The following is a 17,807-nucleotide window of genomic DNA, read 5'->3' as shown; positions in this document are numbered from 1 at the left end:
ACTGGTGGTCATCATGACCTGAATGAAACTATTGATACAGAGCAAACACAGTCGGACTGTGTGTGTGTGTGTGTGTGTGTGTGTGTGTGTGTGTGTGTGTGTGTGTGTGTGTGTGTGGCCACCTGCACTAACACAGGGCCAGGTGGAGGAGTTACCCTCCTCTTCTTTCTATCACTGCCAAAGCTTCCACTTCCCCCTTTTTTTTTTTTTTTTTTTTTAAATATTCCGTCTCTCCTGCATCTCCACAGCTGTCTGACTCTCTGTTTCTCTTTTCTCATCCTTCAGTCTTCCTAACTGACTCATAAAGACTCAAGAATGCTTTCAATGAAGTCCAATTTTATTCTTTTATAGCATTTTTAAACAACCTCACGATTTAAATAAAAGAAAGGTTGCACAATGTTTTAAATTTGTTCAGTCAATACTAGAAAAGGTTGTTTTTTTTTTTATCTGCCTCTAGATCTGAATCAAAACAGACTTTTCTTTTCTTTTTTAGAGAATATTTAAATCATTTCTGGGAATGTCAGGGTTTTAAACGAGGATGAGCTGTGCAAAAATTTAAAAGCGAGTCAGACTCACGACAAGTGAATCGTTGCAAAACTCAAACCGACCGCATGTCACGCTTTCAAGAATATGGCAACCAACTGTAAGAAGATGGTACGGCAGATCAAAACCGAAGACTTTGCAATTAGAAACATGTCATGCATGTGCAACGCTGCGTTTAAAATAAAAATGACTCCGAGGTGTGACATTTTTCTTTGACAGCAAATCAAAAAACAAAAAAAACAACACACAGGTTAAGTAACCAGGTGTGCTGGTGAAGATTGAATTAAATGTGTAGGAGTAAAATTGTGTTTTGCCAAATAATTAAACATAGTTGAAAGTCTGTTCAAGCAGAAACGAACGAAGCTTGTTCTGACAGACTTTCCACCGACTGAGAAATGTAAGAAAAGAGAATCTTTGTTTCATCACTGTCTGCACAAAGAAAACAAACCAGCTCTTTCTCCCATGGCCGCAATAAACTGCTATTTGATTGTAAGGTTGTGCTTCTTTGTCATGTTTGGTCTTTATTGATGTTGCATGCAATAAATAATAAATAAAGTGAAGTAAAGATTAATCAGAAATAAACTTTGATGGGAGAGTGTCATCATGTCTGTCAGCCTTCAAACTAACGGATCTTTTACTCAAACTGGACTTCTTGGATTATATGCATGAAGCAACACGCCCTGTTTTCTGGCTACATGTCTGGGTCAACATTAGCTGGAAAAAGAATAATACGCTGACATGTCCTTTCGTATGAGTAATGCCTCTAAAAACTGAATACCAAATGAGAGGCTTGTGTGTCTGTTTTGAAGTCTTAAGTCAGGATAATACAGGATGAATTCAGAAGTGATTAAAACGTTTCTGTTTTCATAGCCACCAGTGATTAATGCCACCAAGTTATGGCATGCTGACGCTCCAAAATGCTCCTTCTCCGTCCCGTCACGCAGCGCGAACATGATACAAAAGGACAACAAAGTCCGTTTTTCCACACAAGTGCTGTTCAAAGGAATCAATCTACATTTTTAGACATGTTCAGCACCTGCAGACATCCTGTCTTGTTTCTTTTTTTTTTTTTTTTTCCCGTTCATTTCTTTGAAGATCTTCCAAGTCATCCATCTGCCCCCATGTGCAGACGGGAAGCCTTGTTTCCAGTCCTGTTATCTATTCAGACCAAATCAGGCGGTGCGGCGAAAAACGGAGGTCCTCCCGTTGGTTTGAATCAGAGAGGAGCGCGTTTAAACTGCGAGGGGTTTTGGAGAAACGCGACCCGACGTCACGATCAGACCGATAAACTCCGCCATGACGGAGGATAAAGACGTTACCAGGATGGAGAGGAGGACGTTTCTCTTCCTTTGATAACGTTAGAAGTAAAGCTAGACGTTGCTTACGGCTTCTCGACTCGTTTTAAGAAAGACGAGAGCGAGCAGCTTTGGTAGAGTGAGCTAGAGAGTGAATTAAGAGAGGGAGCGATGGTGAGAAAGCAGGTGAGTCAGATCGATATCAATAGATCTAAAGCACAAACACGCCCACACACACTTCCACTCAACACCTGATGACCTAATTCTGTCTTCTGTGCTTTCTCTTCTATAAACTCATCTGTCTTACATTGTACTCCGGCTGGGTTTCGGAGCTGGACGAGGTGCTGCTGCTTTGGGCCGAGTCTTTGGAGTCTTGTTCCATCAGATCCAGACGGGGGGCTTCAGGGACCCCGCCGGACACGACCACGATGGTCCGAGGAGCGCTGACACACTGACACACAGAGAGAGAGAGAGAGAGAAGTGTAAAAAAAAGTGACGGCAAAAGAGCGAGAAAAACTGAAACAACATGTTTAAAATAAAATGAAGTGAGTTCAGAGGACAGAGAGATAAAGAAAAGGAGGATGAAAGTATTTACAGAACAATTATACAGTCATGTGTGTTTGCAGAAGCTTTTCACCTGAAGACAGGCTGTTATGAAAACAAACACCGATCAAATCTCCACCACACACACACACAGTGAAACACACACCACCCATTACACCTCTGAATAAATCACTGTGGCATTTTTACAGGATTTTAAACTTTGTGCCTGACTCATATTTAACCAGGAGATCCTATGTGCCTTTTAATGTAATTTAATCACATACAGTTAAAAAAACCTGATTGGCAATAACAGAAATTTAAAATAAAAATGTTAAAAGTTCTGATGTTTTTACACCGAGGAGGAAAAGTTGCGTCCATCATTTATATATAAGATAAAAGTTGAAGAGACCAAAACTAAACTAATAAATCTTCCAGCAGTAAGCGAGACAGTCTGCAGAAAGTTTTGCTTTCCTCCGACACACTTCCGACCACATTCAGGTGTGCAGACGTTTCTTCCAATTTAAATAAAACTTGAAACATGACGTGGAAAGAAAAGTGTAAAGTGGAAATACTTCTATCTTCTGCCTGATGAAGGTCTGAAGACCTGAAGACAAGCGACGGAGGAAGTGTGCAGGAGTTGTTTTGGTGTGCAAGAACTTTGCTGAAATCTCGATTAATGTAGATGTAACATTTCTGCACCTATTTTCCTCTGCATTACCGTCTAAAAAGCACCGCATAGCGTGCAAACAGGTGGAGAAGTCTACTCATAATAAAGGAAAACTGAAAAGAAAAAACATGGTGTATCATTTTTAGAGAAGAGTTTCTATTTATGTCAGAATATTTGCGTGACAACAGCTAAAAAACACTGATTTGCATTTTCTTTTGCTGAATGTTTGGGGAAACTGTTGCATCTGGATGGAAAGAGAGATGAGAGTAAAGCAAAGAGAGACACCACAGAAGGAAGAGTAAACAGACAAAACAAAAAGAAATGGAAAAACTAGACAGAAACAGAACAAGAGATAAACAGATAAATCCTCCTTTCTTCTCTGATTCTTCTTCTCTTGTGTGTTTAACAGGTTAAATCTGTGCAATTTTTTTTTAAAAAAGGGGGAAAATGTGCTTGTTTTTGCAACCTGGATACAACCACATTTATACAGTTTAGAACATCTTTCCTCTTACTCACCGACCTCTTTATAGAGACACCAGGATGTGGGGAAGCAAAAAAAAAACAAAAAAAAAAAGAACTGAACTGACTGAACTGAACTGTCCATAACCATCAAACCACACTGCAATGCAAAACTTTCTGTGTGCACAGACAACTACAGTAAATATAGTGGACCAGTGTGTGTGTGTGTGTGTGTGTGTGTGTGTGTGTTTATCCTGGTCAAGGGCATCTTCTCTGGCATGTGCTGATTCGGATTATTTTGACATTTATTCAAAAAGCGAAGCAGCTGCAAAGAGATTCATACAGAGAAGAGCAAAAAAAAGTGATAAAAAATGTAAAAAAAAGCTTCACAACCAGCTGCTAAAAAGTGTTTCAGGTGATTTATGTGTGTGTGTGTGTGTGTGTGTGTGTGTGTGTGTGTGTGTTTACCGGTAACATGCTGGGCTCCTGTTTGCGGTTCTGTCTGCGAGCTTTGCCGTGCGGGTGCGTCGTCAGTCCGGCCTGGAAGATGGTTCTGGGTCGAGGTGTCTGTCTCAAACTCAACTGAGACGTTCCTGAAGACTTCTCCTGTAAAACACACACACACACACACACACACGCACACACACACACACACACTCAGTGGATTAAAATGTTTATATCCCCTCCTCCTCCTCCTCCCCCCCTCACAGAGATGATTCATTAACGCGCTTCTACGAAAGCAAAGCGGTGTGTTTTGCGGTCGTACCTCGCTGTAGGAGTCCCAGGTGTTTTCCTCCTCGTCTGACTTCTTCCTCCTCCTCTTCCTGCTTCCGCTCAAACACTGGTTACCGTCTGAAAAACACAGAGACACAGACACAGAGAGACAGAAGGTCAGACAGATGGCAGACAAGAAACTCAATATTTTCAAGTGATAAAAGTGCAGAAAGCAGCAGGAAAAGTATCATATTTTCCACATTTTTTTTGTCTCAGACTGGATTTGAAATGAAACAATGACAACGAGGTTAAAGAGTTCGGCTGAACGGTTTATAAATAACTTTCTGTCCCGAAGGAGAGTGTAGGAGGTTAGTGATGCAACCGCGGATGTGTCTGTAGGACTAAACAAAGTCCTTAAATACCACTGACGGTGTGTTTTATTCTCTGAAGACGAGACTCGAAGCAAAACAAGCCAAGAAAGTGAAGCCGGCTGCGGTTCAGACCTCACCTGCTGACGCCTGCGAGACGCCTCAGTGTCGCTGACGGTGAAGAATTTGACCCCGAATAGAAAAAATGTTTAAGATTTTATTGATTCGTTTCATTGAATTTGACGTATTTACTTTGGTTCCCATAAATTGGGAGACTACATGACATCAAAATGTCTGAAAGTTTCTAATTATTCCCAAGAAAGTTTTAAGAAATAATGTATTCATTAAAATATGAAAATATACAAATATACAGTTTCTTTATCAATGTTACTGTTAAAATATATATTAAATCATTTCAATATGTATAATATTTATCTGCTGGTTATATTTCCATGAATAATGTTATAAATCCTCCCTCAACAATTCCATGAATGCATTTTTTTTTGGTGGAGGAAATAATTTATGGTTTCAGCATAAAACTGTCAAATTGTGTTTAGTTTCGTGTATAATTGTAGATCTTTAACTCTTCCTCAGGTCATTAAAACTTTCATATTCCCTGAAATGACAGTGAGGACACGACCTCGGTGTCCTAAATAGTATCTACAGTCCTGGAAATAATCGAATGAAAAGTGCTGTCTGCCTTTTCTCTGCTCTATAATTAGTGCCAAATTGCATAGTTCTTCCTAGAAACCCGTCCTCTGAATTTACAGATTCCTTTACAGCGTTCCAGATTCTTCTGACTTTATATGACGTTATAGGAATTAAGAGTATTGGCCCTTTAAATTAAAGCATTATAGACTAACTCTAACCTCCAGTGTTCATCTGACGTCAGTGTAAACACTCGTAAAACACGAGTCAGAGCTTTAACCTCATAGTTTCATTTAAATCCAAACTGCTGCACACATCAAAGCACAACAAAGAAATGTGTCACTGTTAAAACCGCCGTACGCTGTGTGTGTGTGTGTGTGTGTGTGTGTGTGTGTGTGTGTGTGTGTGTGTGTGTGTGTGTGTGTGTGTGTGTGTGTGTGTGTGTGTGTGTGTGTCACCTTGAGGCGAAGCGGCGTCTCCGTTCTGTTTGGGGCTGAAGGGGGAAGGTGGCTCGGCCGCAGTCAGGGGGCTGTTCTCATTGGTCAGCTCCACGCCGCTGTCGTTCTCTGATAGGCCCTCCGGCGGAGGCGTGTCTCCGTTCACCGCCGCCTGTCGACGGAGAGAGAGAACGACACGAACAGTCTGATCACACGACACGTCATGTATATAATCGCTTGTGTTTGATTGAATCCAGGTGTATAAACGAGGGAGGCGACGATTAAATGTTTCGCTTAGTCGATAAACAGAAAATTAACGAACAGATTAACTGGTTTTAGTAATTTTCTAAGAAGAAAACGCCAAAATTCTCCAGTTCAAGCCTCTCAAATGAATGTAATGTAATACTAATTAACATATTTTGGTGTCTTTAGTCTTCTATGATGCTAAAATGAATATATTTGGGTTTTTTGGGGACATTTTAGAGACCAGATAGTTGCGAACCAACAATAAACTTAACAGAGCTGCAATGTACTGACAGAAAATTAATCGCCAACTATTTCAATATTTCATCATTTTGAGTCATTTTTCTAAAGAAAAATTGCTAAAAATCTGGTTCCAGCTTCATAAATCTGAATATTTTCTGGTTTCTTTAGTCCTCTATGACAGTAAACTGAATATCTTTGGGTTGTGGACAAAACAAGATATTTTAGTTGCATTTTGGGCTTCAGGAAACATTGATTGGTATTTTAAAAAGACCAAACGAATGATGGATTAACCAAGAAAATAATCAGATGTATCGGTAATGTAAATAATTAGTTGCAGCCCTAAAACACAGGGAGGGTTCTTGCAGCATGTTGTCGTCAATTTCCTGTCAGCTCTCTAACGTCACTTCTCTCATAAAGCACCTAAAGCTTATTGGTAAACCAGTCAGAAGCTGGACAGTGTAACCGAACATGTCTGAATATGTTCTACAGTCCCAAAGGCAAACAGTGAGTGTTTCCAGTGAAAACACACCTTCACAGAGCTTCACCTGCCGGCCCACCCAGCGCCGAGGATAACGCTGGTGTGTTTGATGACAGTGTGGTTGATGTTCTGGCTGCACATTCAGTACCTGACAGAGCTGACAGCAACGCTAAACATTCCCAGAGCCACAGATAGAAAGACTGTCGGTCTGTCCGTGATGCATTACGTCCACAAATCACCCCCCCCCGCCCGAGAGGTACAACCCCAGAGGTAAGAAGCCTGCTATTAAACTGTCACATGATATTCTCGTAATTCTCTAATCACAAACTATTAGCAACATGCATGACGCTCGACTCAGCATGGAGCCAACATGGTGCAGTCGGGACCTGTTGAATCATGGCTCCCAGTGCTGAACATCCTGAATCTTCTAATCCCTGAGGCACAATAGATGATTCCTTTGCCAGAACGCTTGACGGCTTTCCAACTGGGTCACTCGTTTCCAAAACCTCTTTTAAACTTTACAAAATCCATGCGCTGGCTTACCGTGTAACATATCCTCTTTATGTAAGACTGATATTAGAGTAATATTCACCACTAGATCACTGACGTCATGAGGTTTTCTGCCCATGAAATAACATCGAACACCAAGCATTTTGTTCAAGCTACGTCTTGCAACCAGCTCTTGATCAAAAAACAAAAGGATGTACGACTAACGTCACACTAGTTGTTTGTTGACCAAATGAAACAAAGCTGCTGTTAACAGCACAAACCGTTTTAAACCTAAACCTCCCAGACATTAATTTCTTTTGCAACATATGGAACCGAACCCTCCCTTCCCTCTGGGCATTAATTGTCTTAATGAAACACATTCCTGCTCATGTCAAAGTCATAGAAATGATGCCAAGATTAAACACTAACAAAGTCAATATATTAAAACAAATTAACATGTTGGAGACCGGCCAGCATGCCCAACAGCAACATAAGTAAACTATCTGACTCAACACAAACACTATTGAAACAAAACAACACAGCGCACGGCTACTGGTGACAGTCAGTTATATGTCTGTAGAGCGAGCGTGCCGTTCGCCAGAGGGATCGGTGAGGTAAGCAGGGATCACCTCAGCGCCTGAAGGTGGGCCGGAGAGCTTTTACTGTAATACAGTTTCTCTGTCTGCATCACTCTCACCTCATTAGAGGTGAAGAAGAGCTGCCATGCGAGGCTGCAGGCCTACCTTACGTAACAACCTCTCTCAGCTCGGCTCTGTTTGGACTTGAACTTGCAACATCCTACTTAAAAAAGTAGTGATTCCACCTAATCCCCCCCTGTCTGCTTAGATTAGGGGACGAATGAATACAAAAGATGTGTAGATATTAATGTATTTAGGTAACACCTAGGGAGATTTACACGTGTGTTTAAGTGTTAACGTGCATCTGTGTGTGCTTTTGTATGTATAGTATGTATCCATTCTAACAATTCAGACAGGATTAGTATACATCAACAGTTTGTACACACCTTCCCTTCAATGAGGAAGTGTGTGCAAACTTTTTGACTGTTACTGTATATTGTGTTGCTAAGGCGGTGTTCAAACTGAAAGCGGTAGCGCGTGAAAAACACAGCCCTCCCATTAATTTGAATGGGGGCAATGTGTTCACGCCGTGGGGGTGCCATCATACAAGGTTTAGTAAAAAAACAACAACAACAGTTAAATCGGCTCAACTTTTGTCATGATGCAACCCAGCGTCATCTGGGTCCCACAAAAAACAAGTTAGTTTATAGGTTACTGGTAACTGTCGATTTGAAAAGGGGAACGGGAAAAACGGGGAAAAAACGGGAGGTGGATGACGTTTTGTTACTTAACATGAAAAACAAAATTAATTTGTTTTTCCTTTTATCAAACAAGTTGAACAGCTTTGGACCTGGAGGCAGCGATGCAATTCCCTGCCTAAACTGCCAGAAAGTAGAGGATGTCAGATGAGTAGGCGTCCTTCAGCGTGGTCCAGGACTCATTATGTTTACATTGTTAAATGAATGTGGTCACATCACTCAGACCACCTCCGGATGTGGTCTGAGTGATCGGATCTCAATCCGTCCTCGATGGGTCTTGGGTGCGTTTACACCTGTATTTAGAGCCGTCCACTTGTGATCGGATCACGGATGTTAATACCAGATGTAAACAGGGCTAAGCTAAGCTAACTTAACTGGACACAGAGAGGAAATATGATGGAAAGACAAAAATAACTAACAAATGAAATAAAAGTCAGTGTGGTGGATAAATGAATTAATACGTTGTTGCTCAAATTAAACTATTTTGGATTCATGTATTTTTAGACTCATACAAGATGAGACTTTATTTTACAATTAATGGTTAATTGCACTCTGTCAGTGTTTACAACTATCATTATTATCCGGCGTTTAATGTGTCACTTGGAACAATTTGGTATTTATATTCTCATTCATCAGCGGTCCGATCTTCTCATAACTCCTGACAGTTTATTCTCTAATCTTTTACTGAAAATTAAGGGTTCTGTCACAGAAAATGTGCAAAAAGAGAAGATGTAACCAAGAAAGCGAGCGGAGAGAAGGAGCAGCTGTGAAACAGATGGAAATTTGTGAGATTCTGCTGACATTTTAAGGCAAATCACAGCTATGCATATCTGAGGCTGTTTGTGATTGTTAAAAGTCATAAAACAGGGAATGCATGCGGTGTGTGTGTGTGTGTGTGCGCGCGTGTGTGTATGTGTTTGCAATGCCAAATTTCCTCTATAATAAATGAACTCGGTGAACTTGTGCGTTAAAGTGTGTGCTCAAGATGGTTGAGAGTGAGAGCTGCTGACGGGGTAAAGAGAGGAACAGTGAGACAGGCAGACACAGCGAGGGAGGAGAGGGTCAGAGGGGTCACCGCAAAACGTCGGAAATCATTTTCTCCGGACCGTGAACGAATGAGACGGAGGGAAGGTAGAGCTGCAACGATTAGTCGATTAATCGATTAGTCAACGTTAGTAGCAACTATTTTGATTGTTGATCAAATCAGTTGTTTGGGGCATATTTTCTGGTTCCAGCTTCTTAAATATGGATATTTTCTGGTCTTCTATGACAGTAAACTGAATATCTTTGGTTTGTCGACTGTTTGTCAGGACAAAACAAGACATTTTGTTGCATCTTGGGCTTTTTTGTTTGTTTTTCTGACATTTTATAGACCAAACAGCTTATAATTAACAGATACATTGATTATGAGAATAATCGTTGCAGCCCTGATGAAGAGTCTGACAGTAGTCTTTAAGACGCAGCACTTGAAAAATCTGACCTGAAGGCTGCTCAAGATGAAACGTAACAATGAATAATAAATAAAACTTTATAGCAATCATGCTAGTTATTTCACCTGACCAATCAGCTGACGAGCCAACACCCAGTGGTGCAAAGTACAGAAGCTACAATGACTCAATTACCTGATTTAAGTACAATTTAAATGTAGTTTACTGGAGTATCATAAAAGAATATTTCTGGTTTTATTTGAGTAAAAAGTCTCAATACTTCTTCAACCATTAACAACACTTCCTATCTTTAGGCTCCACTTCCATAACAGCAAAATATTTTTAAAAAATAGTTGATTTTATCCTCAAAACTGCAACAAATGAATTGTTTCCCCTTAATTAATTAATCTGTCGACTATGTGACCTCAATAAGACGCTTTCAAAATGCTTTTTCATCTGACCAACACAAAGATATTCAATTTATTATGATGCAAAGCAAAGAAAAGCAGCATTTGATCAGCTGGAACCAGAGATAATTTGACATTTTTCAGTTTTCTGAATGACTTAAAACTGTTTTCAGAATTACTGTTGTTGAGTTTTCTGTTCTTAATTGACTAATCATTTAGCACAAATCTTCAAGAGGCTTTTTATATTTATATCCCGCAGCCTAAAAGTTGTATTTATTTATATAATTTTACATTAAATTATTCTACTGAAGATGAGAGTGAATTATTAATCCATGTTTTTGCAGATGGGCAGTAGAAAGAACATCTTAAACGCCTGTTGTGTTACATTAGAGTCTTGAAAACACCAGAAACCGAACCAGCAACCTTCAATTACCGCCGAACATCCACGTACATAAAACCTGCCGAGTGCTGAGTGAAAGTCATGTCCTAGGAACGGAGAAAGCCGCGGCAGGAGACGATACTCAGGTTGAAAAGGCTCTGAGTGAGGAGCTTATGGAGATGAATGGAGGCGAGGAGTGACTGCAGGAGGAGAGTTTGGTTAGCAGGAGCGATGACAGGCGGAGAGGCGGCTCTCTCTCGGTCGGGGGAGAGACGGGAGAGGAGCAGCTGTTGTAAGAGCCACGGCAGATGTTTACAACGTTCATTACAACTACTGTGTAAAGTCCTAATCTGTGTGAAATAATACGTGCTTGAGTGGAAGGCAAGGGGTGTAAAGAGGACCTAAAAACACAAAGATCAACAGAGGAAGGGCCGGTTTGCTCATCTCGTTTTATTTAAAGTTTGCAAACTCTGCAATAACTACATTATTCTGAAGACATATCATTTGTTTGTAGGAAAGAAACCTGGTAAAAGTTTATGTTGCACAGGAGCTTTAATTGAGGATGCATATCACTCTATAAAACTATACATATAGCCTCTATGTAAGACTTAAAGCAGCTATAATTGATATTTTTATATTAACAGCATGCTACTATAGTGATCAACCTACAGAGAATTATACAGCAGAAAGGTAAGTGTGTCTGCACAGCTCTCATTGTTTTATAATAGGTTTAAAGAGAGTACTGGGCCCCAGTTGTTAAATCGTACTGGTTTAAAATAAATATACAAATCAGATATTAGATTCCACCACAAAGCCATCAGGTCTCCCAGACGGCCAGCCTCTCAAGTGGCCAAGAAATCGGTTAATGCTGGTTTTAAATGTGCAAAGACCACCGATCCTCCTCTTCACTAAGCTGTGAAAAATGAAAAACGGACTTAAAGTAAATCTCACAGGACATGACCCTCATGTCTGATACCTCCCAGTCCTTGGATGAAGGATCACAGCTGGAAGAAATCTGAATCCCAGCTGTAACTCCTACCACAGCGCCGACCGCACACTCTTCCAACTCTGACACACTTCGACATAAAATATCAGAAAGAAGGGAGACGGGACGACCTTGAGGCTCATTTCAGTGACTTCCTGTTTCACATTCATGTAGTTACACACATATTCACACCTGGCAGCTGCTCTGTAAAACCACAGACAGAGTTTTTTTAATCCACAGGTGTTACTGGGAATTTTCGCTGGTAGTTGCCCTACAAAGCGGCAAACGCATGTAAACATTTCAAACAATAGGGTTTGCTTTTCAAGACAATGTAAGACCGATAAAGTCCAGGGAAACCTGAGGCCCGTTTAACGAACGCGGTTTGCGAGCCAGAGCCAGTTCTCCTTTTCACAAATGTTTGTCACTCTCGCAAAGTGCTGATGAATTTGTGTGTGCGCTGTGCACACGCATGAGCCGTAAGTATAAGAGTTTCTTCTGATTAGTTAAATGTGTCAAAATGAATTCAAGAGGAAACAGGCTCCTGCAGAATTTTGATAGTATGCTCATCTTCTTCTTTAGGAGCATTTCTGTTCTCTCCCTATATGTGCAGAGTCTCTGCCACAACTTCACCTACTTCCAAGGTGCACGGAGAAGAGAAGGAAGTCTAGAAAGATGACTTCAACTCCAGCAACACTTGTAGTATGAAGAACAACTTTATTAGTTGACCGGTGTAAAAGAAAACTGAATAACAGGTTATCATTTGATGTATTTCTTCAATATAATCATACATGTATCAGACAGTGTTTAAGTTCAGTTTAGTGTTAGTTTGTGTTTCACACATGTTCTAAATTCCTCTGTGCTATATCTATTCTAAACTTAGTTCTTTGCTGTGTAAGATGAGGCAGTTGTGTGTCTAACAGTTAAGTTTATTCTGTTATACCCTTACCTCCTTACCTGAGCCAGTGAGAAGATAAACTGTAGTTATGTAGATGTTTATGTGTAAAACTGATAAGCTTTAGAGGATAGTGTGGTTTGTCCTTAATTTAATATAGTAGTAATGTTATTTTGTGATGCTACTTGGTGCATGCTTATGTACTGTCATATATGGTCGTGAAGAAAGTCTGTTCCTAGGTTAGCTGAACTTTTGACTTATGTTTCTATCTGAGGGTTGCTGACCTGTAAGGTTAGTAAACAGATGTCTTAAATTCTGTACGAGCAGTATTTAAGGGACTGGTTAAGTGCCAACCTTTCAGACAAAGAAAAGATAGCTAGGTGGTTTGTATCTTTGTCTCCAGAACTATGATGCATTATACTTCTGATTGTATTATTTGATTACACTATTTCATAACCTGACAATGCTCTCTTTGTGTGTTTATTGAGTGATCAGCAATGTCCCCCATTACACTGGCGCGTTTCGTGGCTTGTGGCCTTCATCAGGGTCGTCCAACACTAAGAATGCTGATGCACGGTCACCTTTTGGTTTGCGGTTTGTTGATAGATAGAAGTGGAACAAGGAACAAGGAGCTCAGAAATGTAGCCAGGGGGCGTTCAGGATGATGTGGGACCTTCAGCTAGTTGCGGTTACAGTGTGGCAGCTGCATTTTGCATTAACTGTAAATGTTTTAGAGCAGACTGACGGAGGCAGGTGTCGATGGAGTTACTGTAGTCTAACCAGGGGAACATTAATGTGTGGACAAGAACAGTAGGAGACTATGTAGGTCTTATTTTTGAAGAAAACAAGACTGGACAAGTTTATTATTTTCCTCGTCATTATCATATAGACTGTTATTCTATAATTAAGGGTAATCAATTCACCCATCTGAAGTCTGGTGTTGACATTAAATTAGGTGCAGAATCATGTGTAACACTAAATATGTGGTTTACCTGTTAAATATGTCCATATAATTTGTTTTGTGTTGGTAAAAACAAAACCCGAGGATCTGTGAACATAAACCTTCTATTTGTAATCATGATGACAAATCATCAGCGGCTTAAAAACCACAGCTTGAGTGAAGAACATTACAGGAGCGTTGAGAGAGTGAAGAGACGCCACGGAGAGACGCTAACAGGGACACAATCCTTCTCCAGAGGAAGACGTACTGGATACCAAGACTTTTAATGTTTTCATAACCTACATCATGAGACTCTGTGCCTGGACCGGTTGTGTCTCCCCCTGCTGGGACGTTCCTGTTGTGGTCACCTATAATTAACCCCACCTGTGATTGTGAAATAGCCAGAATACACACTGAAGACGTCCATGTGGCAATATTTAAAAGTCAAACTGGAGTCTCTCTTATCATAAAAACATACCATTAAAAACACAGTAAGTCAGACGGTGTATTATCTAACGTACTCATAGATTTATCTGTAATATTTAGCATTACACTTCCAGGCTTTTTTTATACAGATGATTTAGAGAGACACAACTTTATTGACATAAATCATAAATATGCTTAATTATTCAAACCAAAAACTGAATTAATTTAAACTAAACAACTTTAAAAAAAGGATTTTTCTGTGATTTTCCAGATAATCATTCACAGAGTTTTTTCCTCTCTGGAAACGTAGGCCGGAGCTAAAATGTTTCTGGCAGCGTTAACCACCATGTGCTGCGTTCACACCATGAAAGCTTCTGGTCAAAACACATACGATACTGTTTTTTAACCATAATTACACCAGACAGGAAAAAGCTGTTATATTTTACAGCAGCAGCAGCAGCAGCCTGTGGGGGAGCAGCGGTGACAGACGTGGGGAGATGATACACATTCACACCTGGGAGTTGATGATAATTATGACACCACAGCTCCCTGTGTGTGTTTGTGTGTGTGTGTGTGTGTGTGTGTGTGTGTGTGTGTGTGTGTGTGTGTGTGTGTGTGTGTGTGCAGCTAAAAGGATGCACTATTCATTGACTTTTTTTGGCCGAATTTGCATCTTAAAAAGGTTTCTACTCTCCTTATAACTCATCCTCTTCTGAGCTGCATAAACAAACACTAGACAGACACCTCGAGGGCTTTGATAATCCCCTTCTTCTTCCAAGAAATCTCCTCCTTTTAGCAACGTTTGACTCTCTGATCTCTGCAACTACAACGTGTTGCACAAGAAAACGTGGGAGGAAATAGTATACTTATCGACAAAAAAATGCTTTTTGAAGTGGTTTTACACACTGAAAACGGGGGAAAAGCATATTTTTGATCATTGATGACATATCAAACACTCGGCTCACATGACTGATATTTGCTACTGATGTTAGTTTATATGAAAGAACAACTTTTAAGGTTTGTGTTTTTATGGCTCTTCTACTTGTCATTAATCAAATAACTGCCAATACGTCTTACATGCCGATACAACTGATGTAAACATGACGGATTTTATTTTTATTCTCTCGCTCCTCCTTTTTTACTTCAAACTCTCTCTCTCTCTTTCTGTTTTTCACTCTGTCCCAACAAAAACCAGACCAGCTTTTGTAAAGATGATGGAGGGGGGTGGGGTGGGGGGTGGGTGGGGGGCTCTGTAAGCACGCAGAGTAAAGGAGCAGAAACAGAGGTTTTGTGGCTACAAATTCTTGCCGAAAACACAAGAAAAACCTGCTGAAATACGGAGGAGAAGAAACCATGAATGCACACAATCTGGAGCAGTGCAGTGATTAGTCACAAACTTCCTTCACACCCCCCCCCTCCTCAACCTCCTCGCTCAAGGTGTTGCCACTAACTCTCCAGCGCCAGGTAAATTCCTTTAGCTGTGAATTGTTGTGTGAAATGTTTAATTGCTCACTCCAGGCTCCTCTTGTTTCAAAACGGGGAAAAACAAATGAGATTTGATGTCAGCCAGGTAGCCGGTTAGACTATCATCATCATCATCATCATACATCATCATTATTATCCTCTATTAACCTGCCTTCTCGGATATCCGTCACTTCTCTGTCTTCGCTGCTGGCAAACATGAACAACACTGAAGCATTAAAAAAGTAGCACAAATAATCCTTTTTCTCCCTCTAGCTACTTCTCTTTTATATCCCTGTTGTAGCACAAATACAGCAACATATATTACAAGCAACATTTGTAAGAAATGTCTTTTATTATCCTCTCAGCATCTTTTTCTCTCTCTTTCTTTTTTTTTTCCAGGAAGTGTGTGCACATCCATCTCATGCACCCTGCACTCTACATGACTGTATATGTGTGTGTGTGTGTGTTAAAACAGTGTGTAAAGCCTTGCAGTGTGCGGGCTTCACCCTCCTACGTCACACGCGCATTCCTCAGTGAGCAACAGTCTGCCCCGAGGCGCTCCGACGGCGCTGTCAAAACATCTTAGCGAGGCCTAAATGATTAGAAAACGCAGGTCTGTGGCTAACATTTAAAAACAGGACCGCTCCAGAACGCTGCGTGCGGTAAATTGTCACCTGCGGGTGGTTTTTTTTTTTTCAACAAAAAAAGCATAAAAAACTAACATTTGTGCCTTTGGTTATTTTGTCAGTTTGTCAGCGAGGCTGCAAGACTCTGATTGTGTTTTATTTTGTGTCGTTTCCTACGTTCAGTCTGGTGGAAGCACTAAAAGATAAAAGTAGTTAGGGGTGAACAAACTGAGCATTTTTTGCTGGATGATTAATGCCGGCTGAGTCTTATTATTACCATGCTGCCATCAAAGTGAAGTGAAGTGTTTAAACAACAAGCTTCATTTTCATCAGAACATCCTAGATTCATTCCAAACACGCATCTCTCTTAGATTTTCTGCAATGCTTGACATATTTTACCCGAGTCCCGGCAAGTTCAGCAGCATTTTTTCCACATTTGCAAGTAACTAAAGGCTAAAATAAGTATAATTCAAAGTCTAATCGCCCTTTTTTTTTGGCTGAGGCAGCTTAATTAATGTTCATGACCTGGAAATAAGATAAGCAGCATAATATATTAGATGTTAGTTAAACACCTGTAGCCTTCAGGAGCTACTTACTTCAAATACTAAAAGGCTCTGATTCAGATTACACTGTTTATACGATGCCAATCTGAGTTTAACTGCCTGCCATTGATGCCATTGTCTGCTGTAGGGGTCAAAGTTCAATTTAGTTCAACTTTGGCACTACATATCAGCGGAAACAGCACAATATTACACTTCTGCATGTGGTGTAAAAGCAGGATTAAGCCGCCACGAACGGTTAAAACAGGACGACCGGTTTGTCGATGTAAATACGAGCTGAATAACAAGAGAGAATTAGACTGCTGTGCTTAGAGGAAGAAACTTGAACTGTAAAACTCAAGTTAAGCCGTAGCGGAACATCAGGATTAATTTACTCGCAAACCAAACCTCTTATTTTATTTGTATTTACCCACAGAGACTCTGCTGACACCATCTTTCCTGAGCACTTTGCTCCACATTCAGACTGGTTTTTTTCCTCCTTCCTGCCTTCAGGCTACTGCTACTGAAACAAAGAATGTGTCCTCTGTGACTCAGATGTTCATCCAAAGTCGGGCCTAAATTAACGTCTGACTCCACTCGGAGGCTTAAACACCTTTCTGTGAATCCCCCCCCCTCCCCCCCTGCCCCCCCCTCCCCAAACAACAACCCTGCTTTTGTTTGGACCTTCAAACCAGAGCGAATGAGAGAGAGAGAGAGAAGCTCAGCCAAACCAAACAGCAGCGTCTCAGGTCTGTTTTCACTAAAGGTTTTATAAATCACAGGAGGAATAATGTACTGTGTAATTAAATGTATTATTTGGGAGGGATCTGGAGGCGCTGTGTAATTTTCATAGTAGCAAAGATCAGTTTCTGGCAGCTGGTAAAAATATCCAATTTGTAAACTTAAGGTCTTAAAATCTCTTAAATCTTTTCCCTCCTCTCACTTCGTATTAGCAATGATGTCATCTATCTGAAGTTTTAAATGAAAATCTTCTAATTTCAGCTCTAAAATACTTAGTTACTCATAACTTAAGTTACTTAAAATTGTTGAAAGCTTAACATAAATAAATATGAGAAAGTTTACAGTAAAGAAACAGGGATTAAAGGGGCACTCCGCTGATTTCACACATGACACTCATCAGTTTAATGGTTATGAAGAGGAGCATTGTTGTTCTGGAGGAGCTTTGTCAAGTCTTACATGCAAATATTATAACGTAACTCTAAATATAAAGTCAACATGTTTGAAATAACTGCAAGTAA

The 17,807-nt window shown here is 40.3% G+C and overlaps 1 protein-coding gene across 3 annotated transcripts in view; it reads right to left on the bottom strand.

The window, feature by feature from the left end:
• dnmt3bb.1 (DNA (cytosine-5-)-methyltransferase 3 beta, duplicate b.1) overlaps positions 1-17,807 on the bottom strand; it is a 53,458-nt gene that overhangs the window by 23,453 nt on the left and 12,198 nt on the right. For all 3 annotated transcript variants that reach the window (XM_067593359.1, XM_067593360.1, XM_067593361.1), the window contains exons 3-6: positions 5,696-5,846; positions 4,274-4,359; positions 3,976-4,113; positions 2,146-2,289 (exon numbers count right to left, since the gene is read on the bottom strand). In XM_067593359.1, the coding sequence (XP_067449460.1) occupies positions 2,146-2,289; positions 3,976-4,113; positions 4,274-4,359; positions 5,696-5,846 (519 nt within the window). The remainder of the gene's footprint in view (positions 1-2,145; positions 2,290-3,975; positions 4,114-4,273; positions 4,360-5,695; positions 5,847-17,807) is intronic.

Source organism: Thunnus thynnus, chromosome 6 (genome assembly GCF_963924715.1).
Source record: "Thunnus thynnus chromosome 6, fThuThy2.1, whole genome shotgun sequence".
Classification (NCBI taxonomy): Eukaryota; Metazoa; Chordata; class Actinopteri; order Scombriformes; family Scombridae; genus Thunnus; species Thunnus thynnus.
This window is presented reverse-complemented; position numbering and strand designations above follow the sequence as displayed.